This window comes from Tamandua tetradactyla, chromosome 12 (assembly GCF_023851605.1).
Source record: "Tamandua tetradactyla isolate mTamTet1 chromosome 12, mTamTet1.pri, whole genome shotgun sequence".
Classification (NCBI taxonomy): domain Eukaryota; kingdom Metazoa; phylum Chordata; class Mammalia; order Pilosa; family Myrmecophagidae; genus Tamandua; species Tamandua tetradactyla.
The window spans coordinates 76337827-76353241 of record NC_135338.1 but is presented as its reverse complement, the minus strand read 5'-3'; the positions used below and the strand labels follow the sequence as shown (position 1 = coordinate 76353241).

Sequence of the window (15415 nt, the reverse complement as noted above, 5' to 3'; positions counted from 1 at the left end):
TCCATTTTGAGCTGATTTTTGTGTATGGTATGAGGTATTGTCCTCCTTTTTAAATTTTTTTCAAATGAATAGCCAGTTTTCCAGGCCTCATTTTTTGAAAACTGTTATTCCCATTTGATTGGTCTTTGACACCTTGTAAAAACTCAATTGGCAATAAATGTTTGAGTTGCTTTCTGAGCTCTCAATTCTGTGGCATTGGTCTATATATTTGTCCTTGTGCCAGTGCCATGCTGTTATGATTACTGTAGCTTTGTAATAACTTTGAAGTTTGAGAAATGTGAGTCCTCCAACTTCATTCTTCTTTTTTCAAGATGGCTGTAGCTATTCAGGGTCCCTTACTCTTCTATACTGAACATTCTATATTTGATGATTGACTTGTTCACTTCTGCAAAGCAGGTTGTTGTAATTTTGATTAGGAATGTGTAGGCTCTATAAATTGCTTTGAGTAGGATTGACATCTTAATATTTAGTCTTCCAATCCTTGAACATGAAATATCCTTCCATTTATTTCAGTCTTCTTTAATTTCTTTTCACAATGTTTTGTAGTTTTTTGTGTAGAAGTCCTTTAAATCCTTGGTTACATTTATTCCTAAATATTTGATTTTTCTAGTTGCTATTGTAAATAAAATGTTTTCTTGATTTCTTCTTTTAATTGTTCATTGCTTATGTATAGAAACACTACTGGTTTTGGGGTGGGGATCTTGTACCCTTCCACTGTGCTGAGTTCATCTATAGCTCTAGGAATTTTGTTGTGGATTTTTCAGTAATTTCTGTGTATATGATCTTGTCATTTGCAAATACGGAAAGTTGAACTACTTCATTTAAAATTTGGATGTCTTTTATTTCTGTTTCCTGCTAATTTATCTGGCAAGAACTTCTAGTATATTGCTTAATAGCAGTGGTGACAGTGGGAATCCTTATCTTGTATCTAATATTGGAGGGAAAGTTTTCAGTGTTTTACCATGAAGTGGATGTTGGTTGTTACCTGTGGACTTTTCATACATGCATTTTATCATATTGAGGAAGTGTCTTCTATACCTAGTGTTCTAAGTGTTTTTTATCAAGGAGAAGTACTGGGTTTTGTCAAATGTCCTTTCTGCATCAATTGGGATGATTGTGTGTGTAATGTGGTGTATTACATTGATTGTCTTATGTTGAACCATCCTTGCCTACCTGGGATAAATCCCACTTGGTTATGTTGTATAATTATTTTAATGTGCTATTGAATTCAGTTTGTTAATGTTTTGTTGAGGATTTTTACATCTATATTCATAAGAGATACTGATCTATAGTTTTATCTTCTGGAGATATCTTTATCTGGGTTTAGTATGAGGGTCACGTTGGCCTCAGAATGAGTTAAGGAGTATTCCCTCCACTTTAATATTTTGAAAGCATTTGAGCAGAATTGGATTTAAGTATTCTTGGGATATTTGGTAGAATTCCCTATGTAATCATCTGGTCCTGGGCTTTCTTTCTTGGGAGATTTTTGATTACTGATTATGCCAGCTTGAAACTGTTGTGTTCCTCCAGGGAAGACATGTTTTTAATCCTCATTCAATATTGTTGAGTGGGATCTTTTCTCTTAAGTGGTTTCAATGGTGATGTGAACCATCTAATTGACATCTTAATGATATTTAGTCTTCGAATCCTTGAACATTCAAGGTGGGGTTGTTTAGTGAAGTTTTTAAAAAGAGAACCATTTTGGAAAAACTTCATAGCTGACAAAGTCAATATGAGACCCAGTTATGTGGAGATGCAGAAAGAAAATGCCCCCAGGGAAGCTGTTTGAAACAAGAAGCCAAAGACCCCAGCAGATACCAGCCACGTGCCTTCCCACCTGACAGAGGTGTTCTGGACCCATTGACTGTCCTTGAGTCACAGTGTATCTCTTGGATGCCTTAGTTTGGCCATTCTTATAGCCTTAGAACTATAAACTTGCAACTTAATAAATTCTCTTTTTAGAAGCCATTCAACTTCTGGTATATTGCATTCTGGCAGCTTTTGCAAACCAAACCACTGATTCAATCTCTTTACTAGTAATTGGTTTGCTGAGCTCTTTTCTTTCTTCTTGAGTCAATGCATGTAGTTTGTGTGTTTCTAAGAATTTGTCCATTTCATCTAGTTTATCTAATTTATTGGCATATAGTTTTCCATTGTATCCTTACAGTCTTTTTTTTTTATCTCAGCAGGGTTCATAGTAATGTCCCTTTTCTCATTTCTGATTTTTGTTATTTTTTTCCTCTCTGTTTCTTTCTTTATTAGTCTAGTTGAGGTTTGTCAACTTTATTGTTCTTTTCAAAGAATCAATATTTGGTTTTGTTGAATCTCTCATTTTTTAGTTTTCAATTTCATCTATTTCTGCTCTAATCTTTGTGATTTACTTCCTTATGCTCACTTTGGGTTTAGTTTGCTCTCTTTTTTCTAGTTCTTCCATTTTTAGGTTTGGTCTCTGATTTGAAGTCTTTTTTCTTTTTTCTTTTTTACATGGGCAGACTCTGAGACTTGAACCCGGGTCTCTGGCTCGGCAGGCAAGAAGTCTTGCCACTGAGCCACCATTGAACTGACCCCCCCCCCTTTTTTTTAACATAGGCAGGCACTGGAAATTGAACCCAGGTCTCCAGTGTGACAAGCAAGAGCTCTGCCACTAAGCCACCATTGCCTGCCCTTTTCTTTCTTAATGTAAGCATTTAGAGGCATTAATTTCCCTTTCAGCATTGCCTGTCAATTTCATTCAAGTCAATGTATTTCTTGATTTTACTTCTAATTTCCTCTATAAGCTTTGGTTGTTTAAGACTATGTTCTTTAATTGAGAGTTTTCCCTTTCTCCCTGTGTTATTGCTGTCTAGTTTCATTCCATTGTGGTTGGAGACTATGCACTGAATGATTTCTTTATATTTGAATTTATTGAGACTTGTTGTGTGACTTATGATATGATCTATTCTGGAAAATTGTCCATGCACACTCAAGAAGAATGTGTATTTTGTGTTCATTTGGTGTTGTGTTCTACATATGCTTGCTAGGTCTAGCTGTTTTAGTGTATAATGGAAGTCTTATACTTCCTTATTAATCTTCCAACTAGATATTCGATCTGTTATTAAGAATGGTATGTTAATGTCTCTTGCTATGAATATAAAACTATCAGTTAATACTTTCTTCAGATATTTTTGGATTTTGCTGTTAGATTCAAAAGGAAAATTTTTTAAAATTATTACATCTTCCTGTTGAATTGCCATGCTTAACATTATATAATGACCACCTTTGTCCCCTGTAATTGTTTTTTGACTTAAAGTCTATTTTATCTGCTATTTTTCTATTTAACCTTTGTAAGTCTTAAACATCTTTTGTCCTTCACTTCTGTTAATGCCTACTCTTATATTTATTTGCTTTTTTGTATTTTATGATTTCACTTCTATCTAGATATTAGATTTCATCTATTTTCCTTGTGGTTACCATGGGGTTAAAACTTAACATCCTAAATACATAACAATCACTTTGGCTTGTTGCCAACTTAACTTCAATAGCATGCACATGTACTTTTCCTATAGTCCCCAGTCTTGCATCTTTGTATACTGTATGCAAATCAACCTAGATTTTTAATTACTTTTATGCATTTATATTTTAATTCCTTAGGAAGTAAAAAGTAGAATTATATGCCAAACAATGCAATATACTATACTGGCATTTATAATTAGCCAACTGGTTACTTTTAAAAAAAAATTTTTATTGTGAAATATACATGTACGCAGAGAAATGATGGACTTCAAAGTACATTTTAACAAGTAGTTATAGAACAAACTTCAAAATATGGTATGGGTTGCATTTCCACCATTTCGGGTATTTCCTTCTAGCTGTTCTAATGTACTGGAGACTAAAAAGAAATACGGATATGATGATTCAGTAGTCATACTCATTTGTTAAATCTTATCTTCTTTGTTACAGCTCCTCCCTCTCATGTAACCCTTCTCCCAATATTTGGGGTTATTTGGGCAAAGACCACTCTAACTTCTTCATGCTGAGAAGTCATGCTGACATTATGGGTTAGTGTATGCAACTCATTGATGTTCTTGGGAAGACTAGTATTTCTGGGTTTCAGGGCTTATCTGGCTTAGGAACAATCTGGAGGATTTAGGTTTCTGAAAAATAAACTGAGTGAAACTATTATAGAGTCTCACATAGAGTGCTGAGTATTCTTCAGGGTTTACAGAAATACTATTGGTTGGGGCTTGGCACACCATGGCAATTTGTAGTAACTAGCTAAATTTGCATAAGAATAACCTCCAGAATAGCCTCTTGACTGTTTGAAATCCTTTAGCCTCTGAAACCTTATTTTGTTGCTTTTCTTTCCCCCCTTTTGGTCGTGAAGGCATTGTCAATCCATGATGCCAGGGTCAGGCTCTTCCCTGCAAGTCATGTCCCACATTGCCAGGGAGACTTAAACCCCTGGAAGTCATGTGTCAAATGGCTACTTTTATTGCAAGTCTTGTTTTTATGTTGCTTAGAATCACTGTCCTTTCCTTCAGTCTGAAGAACTCCCTTTAGCATTACTTGTAGTGAAGAAATAGTAGTGATTAGCTCCCTCAGCTTTTGTTTATCTGCGAACATCTTACCCACTTCCTCATTTTTGACAGCCTCCTTGGATGTAAAATTCTTGGCTGGCAGTTGTTTTCCTTCAGCACTTTAGAATGTTTCGACACACTATCTTCTTGCTGCCATGTCTTCTGAAAGAAATCAGCACTAAGTTTAATTGGAATCCCTTGTATGTAGCATGTTGCTTTACTTTTGTAGCTTTCAGAACTCTCTTCTTGTCCTTTGTGTTTAGTAGTGTAAACAGTATATGATGGGGTGTATTTTTCTTATCCTGTTTGTTGTTCTGTGAGCTTATTGGATGTGCATAGCCCTGTCTTTTGCTCAGTTTGCAAAGTTTTCTGTCATTATTTCTTTGACTAACCTTGCTGTCTTTTTCTCTCTTTCTTCTCCTCCTGGGACTTCCATAATGCATACATTGGCGCACTTGATGGTGTCTCATAGTGCTTAAGCTATTTTCACTTTTAATATTTCCTTTTTTCTTTCTGCTCCTTAGTCAGACTCATTTCAACTGTCTTGCCTTCAAGCTCACCGATTCTTTCTACTGCCAGTTCTAATTCCTTGTTAAAATTTATATCTCTGTACTTAGATTCTCATATTGTTTGTTCCTTATTTTATTATCCTAATATTTAGTTCTTTCTGTGTACTTTCTTTCATCTCCTTGAGTATTTTAAAGAGCATTTTCTTAAAACCTTTTTTGGTATGTCTATGTTATCATCATCTTCATTGTGTTATCAGTACTTTTGTCCTCTTTCTTTGGATGGGCCAGCATTTCCCAATTCCTTTTTTGTCTTGCACTCTTTTGCTGTACTCTGTACATTTTATTATATTAAAATGTTAATGTGAGATTTACTCCATTGCATGTCTGTCTCTTGGTTTTGTATCCAGCTGGTGATAAGACAGATTTTCTTGAACTACAGCCCTGCTATCAGGAAGGTCCATATAAGATGAATGCCATGTACAGGGTTTTCCCTGTATTTCTGAGCCTCTGTTTTCCCCTGGGATTTTGATTATTAGTTATTTTGGAGCTCCATGTTTACAAGAGTATTGCTTTACTCTCTGATTTCAGAAGACAGACCTCCCTCCACCATGCGTTTGAAGCCAGCAGGCCTTTGTCCCAGATGGTTCACCTCTATAGTTTTCATATTCCATTTGTTGTCTCATGTTACTTTTGCCTAGAGGGAAAATTCTGGGAGGAGGGTCACTTGAAGGAGGATTTTCTCAAGTCATTTTTTTTCCAGCCAAAACAAAGCCAGGGAGCCATAAAGAGGGCACAGACCACCTCCAAACTGCCTTGGGAAGGAAATCAGGAAGCATGCCCAACAATTCTCTAAAGCTGAATTTTTATATCTTGCCCAGCAAATGCAGCCCTTCAGCTAACTTTTACCCCCAGCCCTGAGGAAGGATAACATCTTTAAACTTCCACTGCCTCTGTGTTGTTACCTTTGTTTGGGGCAGGTTTAAATAATAGCTACCCCTCAGAGTTGGTTCCTAGTAATCCGAACTTGCTAATCAAAGGCTCTGATCAGAGATTGGCAGTGCCCACCTCTGTTCCTAGGGAGGAGGATTTTTATTTCTTTTACAGTCACCAGCAGCTACCCAGGGACTAGATCACTCTGGCAGACTGCTCTGAGAGTGAAGGATGGGCACTAGTAGCCACCATGCCAAAGAGCAATTTATAGTTCTTCACCATCACTTACCTGCCTGTTGCTCTTGCTCTTCTCTGTTTGTGGTATAGTATTCTTCTGACCCCTGAAATTTCAAAAAAGTTTTTTCAGACAGTTCCTGATGCTTAAGAGTTGTTTTGGTGGAAGGACTGAATCCTGGAGCTATGTACTCCACCATCTTACCCAGTAGTCCTTTCTGCCTAGATCCTTGCTTTGAGTTGCTCTGTTTTGGAACAATATATAGATATTTGTGTGGTGGTGAAATGGCAAGAGCACATCACTAGATGATATTGATAATTACTTGTGTTTAATTTTATAGTGAAATAGTGACATTCAGTTACTATGGAAAGATGTCATATAATTGCATATATCTGCCATATAATCAGTTTAAGTTTTACAGAATACCTTTATATCATTAATAACTGACAACTTGCATTGCTGAAGTGTCCTGTTTTATTAGAACTTTTTATTAAATGCAAGTATGACTGTCATCCCCCTGAGAATTTTAAAAAGATGAGCAGGGTTCAGATTATAAATATAAGACATGTCCTCCCAAAATCTATCCTTTCAAACATAGCCTTGAGATATCAGTGTGTGTCAACACAAAGTTCAGTATTGTTCTCCTTTCTTTCTCTTTCTCTATGACACGAAGTGTTAACATACTTGTATTTTTTTCCACAGTAAAACCGACCGTAATTGATGTTGACATTTATGTAAACAGCATTGGGCCTGTGTCATCAATAAACATGGTAAGAACTATTTTGTTTTCCGATCTGATGGACTGTGCCTCCATCCTCACTTACAGTCTCATTGTGGATTTCCATTTGTGATTTATCATAAAGCTTACAATTGAGCTCTTAAATCTGCAGTATTTATTGATAGTTTAAATGCTCAAAATTGTTTAAACAAAGGTGCAGCGTGTGGAGCACTAGCAGTGAAAACATCGATGTAATGACTAGGAAATGTTCGCCTTCTGTCACCCTCCACATATGTATTTACTGTTCTCATATTTTCAGATGAGATTATTTGTAATTATATATTCATTGGTTATATTTGACATCTGAAATGTTGGCAATCAGCATAAATGACAGCTTTTTCACTTTAGCTCCTATTTTCAAGATTCAGTACACATTTTAATGTTTCTTAGGAAAGGACCTGCAGTTATCCACCCAGAGTGCTTTAATTTGAACCTGCAAGAAAGTTAACTGTATTTTCATAGAGAAGAAAGTACATGATCAAGTATATTTCCCTAAGCGAGGTATTGCCACAAATGTACAAGCAAATTAAGTTACAGAAGTAATTATTTTCACTCTAAAACATTGTAAAATGATGCAAAACATCATAGGATGTAGAGGAGGAAGCTAGCTAACTAACTGACAATTATCTTTCCTTGTTAAGAAAGTTATTAGCAATGAAAAAGCATTTTAAAGGTGGATCCATTAGTTTGGAAAGTCCTGTGATCTGCTACAGGGAGTGGGGACCTCCCCATATATGGTACAAGGATTCCAGGAGCAGACAAGTGCATTTGTGGACCTAGGAGATGTCAGGAACTCCTGTGAACTGAGGCTCTCCTAGTTCACAGAAGCATGTGCGAGGCAGGGCAGTTAGGAATTTACAAAATACTGATTTACATGCTTCCTTTCCTAGCAGTGTTCTATGGATACAAGTAACTGCTCCAAAATTAGTAGAAAATAATTTTCCTTTCATTACCAAATTTTAAAAGTGTTCATCTTTTCTCTGAAGAGACATATTTTACATAGGAATGAAATTATAATTTATTTATAATTTACTTTTAAAATCCCCATGTTGTCCATAAGCTTATTATAGGGAAATGGCTTATACAGTTGTGGGGCCTGGCAAATCCAAGTTCCATAGGGCAGGCTGTAAACAGGAAGCTCCGATGAAGGTGATTCTGAAGTCTCTCAAGTCTAAGTTCTGTAGGTTAAACCTCAACCTGGACACTCCAATAAAGGTGATGCTGAAGTTGAGTCCAAATTCCCCAGGGGAAGCTGGTTGACAGAAGTTGACGCAGAAGTTCTCCTTTTTGATGCCTGAAATCTTCAGTTCTGGCTTTTAAGACCTCCAATTTTGGGGATGAGGAGATTCCCCACATTGCTAAAGATAGTCTCCTTTCTTGACTGTAGATGCAATTGGCTGTAGGTGGAATCAATTTATAGAGGCAAATATATGCAAGAAAAACCCTCTCAGTAACAACCAGGCCAATGCTTACTTGACCAAACAGCTGGACGCAATAACCTAGACAGTTGACACATGGAATTAACCATTACAGGGGACAAGGGATTGAAGTGTCATTTATAGGGTAGGTGCAGCCATGCCCCACCCAGGGCCTGCTGGGTCTAAAGTGAGCTGAAGAGATATGATGTCATACCTGGATTTGTTCAAAGCAGGCCCTGGCAGGTGGGAATGTAAAAACCCACTCCATCTGAGCTACTTGTAGATCATATTTCATGGGCTTAGTTCAAATCCCATTAAGATCTCTAGACAGAATCCCTTTTTGTCTTTTAAAGAGAAAATAACTACAGAGTGACACAAATCACTACTATTAGGAATTTAACATCATTTATGTTGATTCCTCCATCATGTGGCAAGGCATGATCTTAATCGGATGCCCTGAGGCATTGTAAGACCAAAGAAAAAGCTGAATCAAATGAGCTTCAGCATTGTATTCTTGAATCCTCAGCCAGATACTGAAATTTATCAATCATAGACTTTTTTTTTTTTTTTTTGCATGGGCAGGCACTGGGAAATGAAATTCATAGACTTTTAATAACAAGGCTTGGAATAGAAAGTTTTTCTATTAATCTTCATAAAAAAAAAATTACTCTGAATATTTTGACCACTCTATTTTTCTACCTAGTATGCATTTCTTCTGTAGTGAAAGGGCAGACAAATATATGTTGGTTTCCTGTTATTTTAACAGACTGAAACAACCAGCTAGGTGACAGTGGGGAGGATTAGAATAAAAAAAACCCAAACTATTTCTTGAAAAAAGTGACTTTATAGTAAATTCTCAGCAGAGCTGAGGTTGGTTGTCCGGGCAGTTCCAGTGTCTAATTTCATGAGGAAGAGATAAAATACTACTAACCTGCTTCATCAAAACAGAGCACAGTGCATAGGGAAGGTTTGTTTAAGATATATACACATGCACACATATGTAAAGATTTAATTCCTATTTTCTGTGTGGGTGAATTTCTCAGCTGGGTGTTGTTAAGACAAAAATGAATGAAGACCTACTTCTCCCCTCTGAGGAAGCAAATCCACCCACCAACTGTGGGTATGCGCAGGGACAAGAACCAGAATGAAGTTAGGTTCAGTGCTGAGCACCCAGAGGAGGGAGGTTTCCAGCCAGCCTGAGGAGGGCCGGAAAGGCCTCCTGACACAGGGGCTCCCTAGCTGCTCCATGAAGAGTGAGGATTTCTAAACTCTGTACTTAGAACGCTTTGCTTCTGAGTCAAAATGGCAAATGGCTACCTCACACAATATTGACTCTATCCCACAGACCGACACAATTTGGAAAGAATGCAAGTTGCTTAAAAGTGAAATGTGGACCTACTGAAAAATGAAAATAGTAGAAAACTGGCTGTGTAAGTGGGTTTGGGGATTGAGTTAGCAACAAAAGGAAAAACAACATGAGAGAAATTAAAAAAACAGATTGAGAATTATAGGCATAAGAACACATTTGAGAGAGGTATACAGGATTTAATGATGCAATTTTTTAATTTCAGTTTTGATAAGCCTGATAAAATTATGGCTTTTCTCCAAATAGCCATTTATCAGTCAATGTAACAGGGAAAACAATTATAATTTCTTTTTTCTTGTCTCCTCTTTCTTTCTACCCCCCTTTCAGCTTCTTTCTTGATAGTATTAATACTGAAGATTCATTTTCAGAAATTCCTCCAGCTAAAGGAAAATGGAATTGCATTTCAATCTATTGTTTAAAATATTGGTTTTGATTATCTTATTTATTCTGGAACTGCTCATGCTTTTCTAGTTATTGAGGAGATTAGAAACAGTTTAGCTGAGTTAGTGAAGAAGCTTCTCATAAAACCATTAATAGTATCCTCTCTTGTTAGTCATTATAACATATCTAAACATGCACAATTCCTCATGGAAATTGTGCGTTGGTTATTTCAGGAATGTGTAAAGTGTATACAGGGGAGCTTGTGAATTTATTTTTGAGAATATTAACAGTAAGGAAACTTTTGGAAAAGCAAAGAAGAAATCAAATGCTATCAATCCCATCTCACTTATGCTTCACGCTATTATTGTGGTGAAGGCATTGGCATCCTCCCTGCTTATCTCTGTCAATTGAGCAGAAGCACGTGAAGTTCTCAAACCATGGACTCTAACTCCAATCTTCTTAACTTAATTTGGAAGTCTTAACTTGGCATTCCTAATGTTTGAGAGAATATCAGGGATTTCCCAGGTGGGAAAATTTAATAGCTCCATATTTTTCCTCCAGTCCCTTAAAGGACTTTGCCACTACTTTTTAATTACCTGCCGAACATACTCTGGAATGTATCCAGTATACATTCAGGTATTATATTATAATATCCACGTATTATATTAAACTATACAGAATTATAAGCCCTCATTCCCAATTCTAGGCCCCATGGGTTTAGATGGTTTAGCTGAACTGGCCAGACAGGTTAAGTTAGATTGTGTGCCACAGAAAATTTAGATTTTGGACAAAATAAACCTCTCTTCCTTTGGTCTCATACAGTGGGTGAAGTTTTAAAATACAAACAGTATCATCCTTTACTCTGTTTTCTGATTTACCTTAGTCCCAACCAAATCGGCTTCACTCATCTCTAATTGAAGGCTGATCTCTTTTTCAACTTCCTTAACAGTTATTATATGTGGATGCAGAGATGGAGAACTCCCAACTCTGAGTGTTAGGTGTCACACAGGTATTGAAAGTTCCAGAAAAATACCAGGTTATACACATATAGCACAGCATCTCAAAATTTAGAAATGACACTTAAAACTCAGGAATAAATGTGACTGCTGTAAGAGCTTACATTCTATGCCCTGATTTTCTTATAAGTATTTTCTAAAAGAGACTGTGCAATATTTGTCCTTTTGTTTCTGGCTTATTTTATTCAACATGATGTCCTCACAATTCTTTCACCTCATTGCATGTCTCATGACTTCATTCTTTTTTGTAGCCACACAATATTCCATCATATATACACTACAGTTTGCCCTTCTACTTCTCAGTCAATGCACCCTTTGGCCACCTCAGTCTATTGGGTAGTCATGGATAATGTCACCATAAACATCAGTGTGAAAATGTCTATTCAAGTCCCTGCTTTCAGTTCTTTTGAGTATAGTCCCAGTAACAGGATTACCTAATCTTATGGTGACCCTATGTTTAGCCTCCTGAGGATCCATTACAGTATCCTCTGGAGGTCCTGCCCCATTCTGCTACCCTACCAACATCGAATAGATAAACCTCTCTCTACATGTTTCTCTAGCACTTGGATCTTTCTATTTATTTGTTTTAAATCTTTAAATTTTGTTGAGATATATTCATATAGCATATATTCTATCCCAAATAAACAGTGCTTCACAGAATCCTCACTTAGTTGTACAACCATCATCACTCTCTATTTTAGACAATTTTCATTGCTCCAAAGACAAAAATAACAGATAGACACACCCATACCAAAAGGAAAATCCCAAACTCCCCTTGACTCTTGTCCCCTCCTTCTAATTATTTACCTCTAGTATTGTGGTATTAACGATATATTTCCATTAAATATAGACCATAAATACAATAAGTAGTTTTTCCCATGTACCCTACTATTATTAATTATTTGTTCAAGTGTCATAATTTTGGAGTAGTTCATGCAGGAACTTATTTATATTTGTTATATTGTCTTTTTTTTTTTTTTTTTTTTGCACGGGCAGGTACTGGGAATCGACCCCAGGTCTCTGCATGGCAGGCAAGAACTCTGCCTGCTGAGCCACCCTGGCCTGCCTGGAACTTATTTTTATTTGTGGTGCTAGTCGGTATGGTACATGGCACTAAACAACCCCTTTCAATCATATGCACCTTCAATATGGCATTATTATTTATCAACCCACTAATGGATTACCGTCACCTCTATCCATTCCCATACTTTTACATTCGAGTAACACACAAGATTCGAGTTGACTAGTCTACACATTTTAGGCAACATTTCCTCGTCTGTCTATCTCTAGGTTCCTATATTCTCCATTTTATGACTCCTGAGTTTACCTTTACCGGCATTATATTAGTGAAATCATACAGTATCTATCCTTTTGTGTCTGGCTTATTTCTCTCAGCATTATGTCCTTAAGTTTCACCCATGTTGTCATACGCTTCAGGAGCTCATTTATTCTTACTGCTGCATAATATTCCATCATATGTACACACCACATTTTGTTTATCCATTCATCTGTTTATGAGCACTTGGATTGTTTCCATCTTTTGGCAGTTGTGAATAACGCCACTATGAACACTGGTGTGCAAATGTCTGTTTGTGACAATGCTTTCAGCTATTCTGGGTATATACTGAGTAGTAGTATTGCTGGGTCATAGGGCAACTTGATATTTAGTTTTCTCAGGGACCACCGAACTGTCTTCCACGGTGGCTGTACCATTATACATCCCATCAGCAGTGCGTAAGTGTTCTAATTTCTCTGCATTGTCTCCAACATTTCTAGTTTCCTTTATGTTTAATGGTAGTCATTCTTGTGATACCTCATTGTGATTTTGATTTGCATTTACCTTATAGCTAATGAAGATGGACATCTTTTCATGTGCTTTTTAGCCATTTGTATTTCCTCTTTGGAAAAAATATCTGTTCATATCTTTTGCCCATTTTGTAATTGGGTTGTTTGTTCTTTTGTTGTTGAGTTGTGTGACTAATTTACTGAATATCAAATCCTTATCATATATATGGTTTCCAAATATTTTCTCCTGTTGAGTTGGCTACCTCTTCACCTTTTTTGACGAAGTCCTTTGAGACACAGAAGCATTTGATTTTGAGGCGTTCCCATTTACCTATTCTTTTTTGTTTGTGCTTTGGGTGTAAGGTCTAAAAAGCTATCTCCTATTACTAGGTCTTAAAGCTGTTCCCCTATTTTTTTTCTAGTAGTTTTATGGTACTGGCTCTTATATTTAGGTCTTTGATCCACTTTGAGTTAATTTTTATATAGGGTGTGAGGTCGTGGTCCTCTTTCATTCCATTGGCTATGGATATCCAGTTCCCCCAGCCCCATTTATTTAAAAGACTATTTTGACCAGTTCAGTGGGTTTGGGGGCCTTGTCAAAGATCAATTGCCCATAGAACTGGGGCTCTTTTTTTGAACTCTCAATTTGATTCCATTGATCAATTTGTATATTTTTCTGCCAATACCATGATGTTTTGAATGCTGTGGCTTTATAATAAATTTTAAAATCAGGAAGTGTAAGTCCTCCCACTTTATTCTTCTCCTTTAAAATGATTTTGGCTATTCAGGGCTTCTTTTCCTTCCAAATAAGTTCACTAACTAGCTTTTCCATATCTTCAAAGTAGGTTGTTGGAATTTTGATTGGTATTGTGTTGAATCTGTAGAATAATTTGGGTAGAATTGACACCTTAACTATATTTAGCTTCTTATCCATGAACACGGGATGTCTCTCCACCTATTTAGATTTTCTTTGATTTCTTTTAGTAATGTTTTATAGTTCTTTGTGTACAGGTTTGTGCTACTTTGAAAGTATTAGGTACCCCAGAAAAGCCATTTTCTTTTCATCCTGATCCAATTTTGTGGGGACAGACCTATTGTTTAGGCTGGAACCTTTGATTAGATTGTTTTCACGGAGACTGACCCACTCACCTGTGAGTGTGGCCTTTTGATTAGATCACGTCCACAGAGATGTGGCACACCCAATTATGGTTATGACCTTTTGCTAACAAGGATTCACAGAAATAGCCAAAACCTGAAGAGAAGAAATCTATGGCCCCAGGAGATGCTAAGCTAAGAGATGAAGCCCAGAGTTTTTCCTGGGAGCAGCTAAAAAGTGGATCTACAGATGCTTGGAGCAGAGGCCACTGGAATCTTTCAAACAAAGCTTTCAAGCACAAAACAATGGACCAGGAGTGAGGACCTCAGTATACCCCTCCAGCTGACAAAGAAATCTGAGACATCAATTTCCCTACATTCAGAGTCAATATATCTTTCCCTGGATGCCTTAATTTTGACATTTTTATAGCCTTAGAATGGTAAATTTGTAACTTATTAAATTTTTTTTTATAAAAGCCATTCCATTTCTGATTTATTACATTTTGACAGCTTTAGCAAATGAAACCAAGTTCCTTTACAACCCTGGTTAAGTTTGTTCCTAAGTCTTTGATTTTTTTAGTTGCTATTGTGAATGGAATTTCTTTCTTAATTGTCCTCTCAGTTCAATTATTACTTGTGTATAAAAAAATTACTGATTTTTGCATAATAATCTTGAATCCCACCTCTTTGCTGAATTTATTAGCTCACAAAGCTTTGTTGTAGATTTCTCAGGATTTTCCAAGTATAAGATCATGTCATTTGCAAATAATGAAAGTTTTACTACCTCCTTTCCAATTTGGATGCCTGATCTAGTTTGCTAGCAGCCAGAATGCAATATACCAGAAACAGAATGGCTTTTAAAAAGGGGAATTTAATAAGTTGCTAGTTTACAGTTCTAAGGCCAAAAAAATGTCCCAATTAAAACAAGTCTATAGAAATGTCCAGTCAAAGGCATCCATCCAGGGAAAGATACCTTGATTCAAGAAGGCTGATGAAGTTCAGGGTTTCTCTCTCAAGTGAGAAGGCACATGGCGAACACAGTCAGGGCTTCTCTCTCAGCTGGAAGGGCACATGGCACACATGGCATCATCTGTTAGCTTTCTCTCCTGGCTTCCGGTTTCATGAAGCTCCCCAGGAGGCATTTTCCTTCTTCATATCCAAAGGTTGTTGGCTCATGGGCTCTCTGCTCTCTATGAATCTCCCATTCTCCAAAATGTTTCCTCTTTTATAGGACTTCAGAAACTAATGAAGACCCACCCAAATGGATGGAGACATGCCTCCAGTGAATCCAGCTTAACAACCACTCTTGATTAAATCTCTACTCCAGGGAGATGATCTCATTACAG

At 36.8% G+C, this 15415-nt stretch overlaps 1 protein-coding gene across 5 annotated transcripts in view; it reads left to right on the top strand.

Moving 5' to 3' along the window:
• GABRG3 (gamma-aminobutyric acid type A receptor subunit gamma3) overlaps positions 1 to 15415 on the top strand; it is a 736378-nt gene that overhangs the window by 44424 nt on the left and 676539 nt on the right. For all 5 annotated transcript variants that reach the window (XM_077123978.1, XM_077123977.1, XM_077123976.1 and 2 more), the window contains one exon: positions 6933 to 7000. In XM_077123978.1, coding sequence (XP_076980093.1) covers positions 6933 to 7000 — 68 coding nt within the window. The remainder of the gene's footprint in view (positions 1 to 6932; positions 7001 to 15415) is intronic.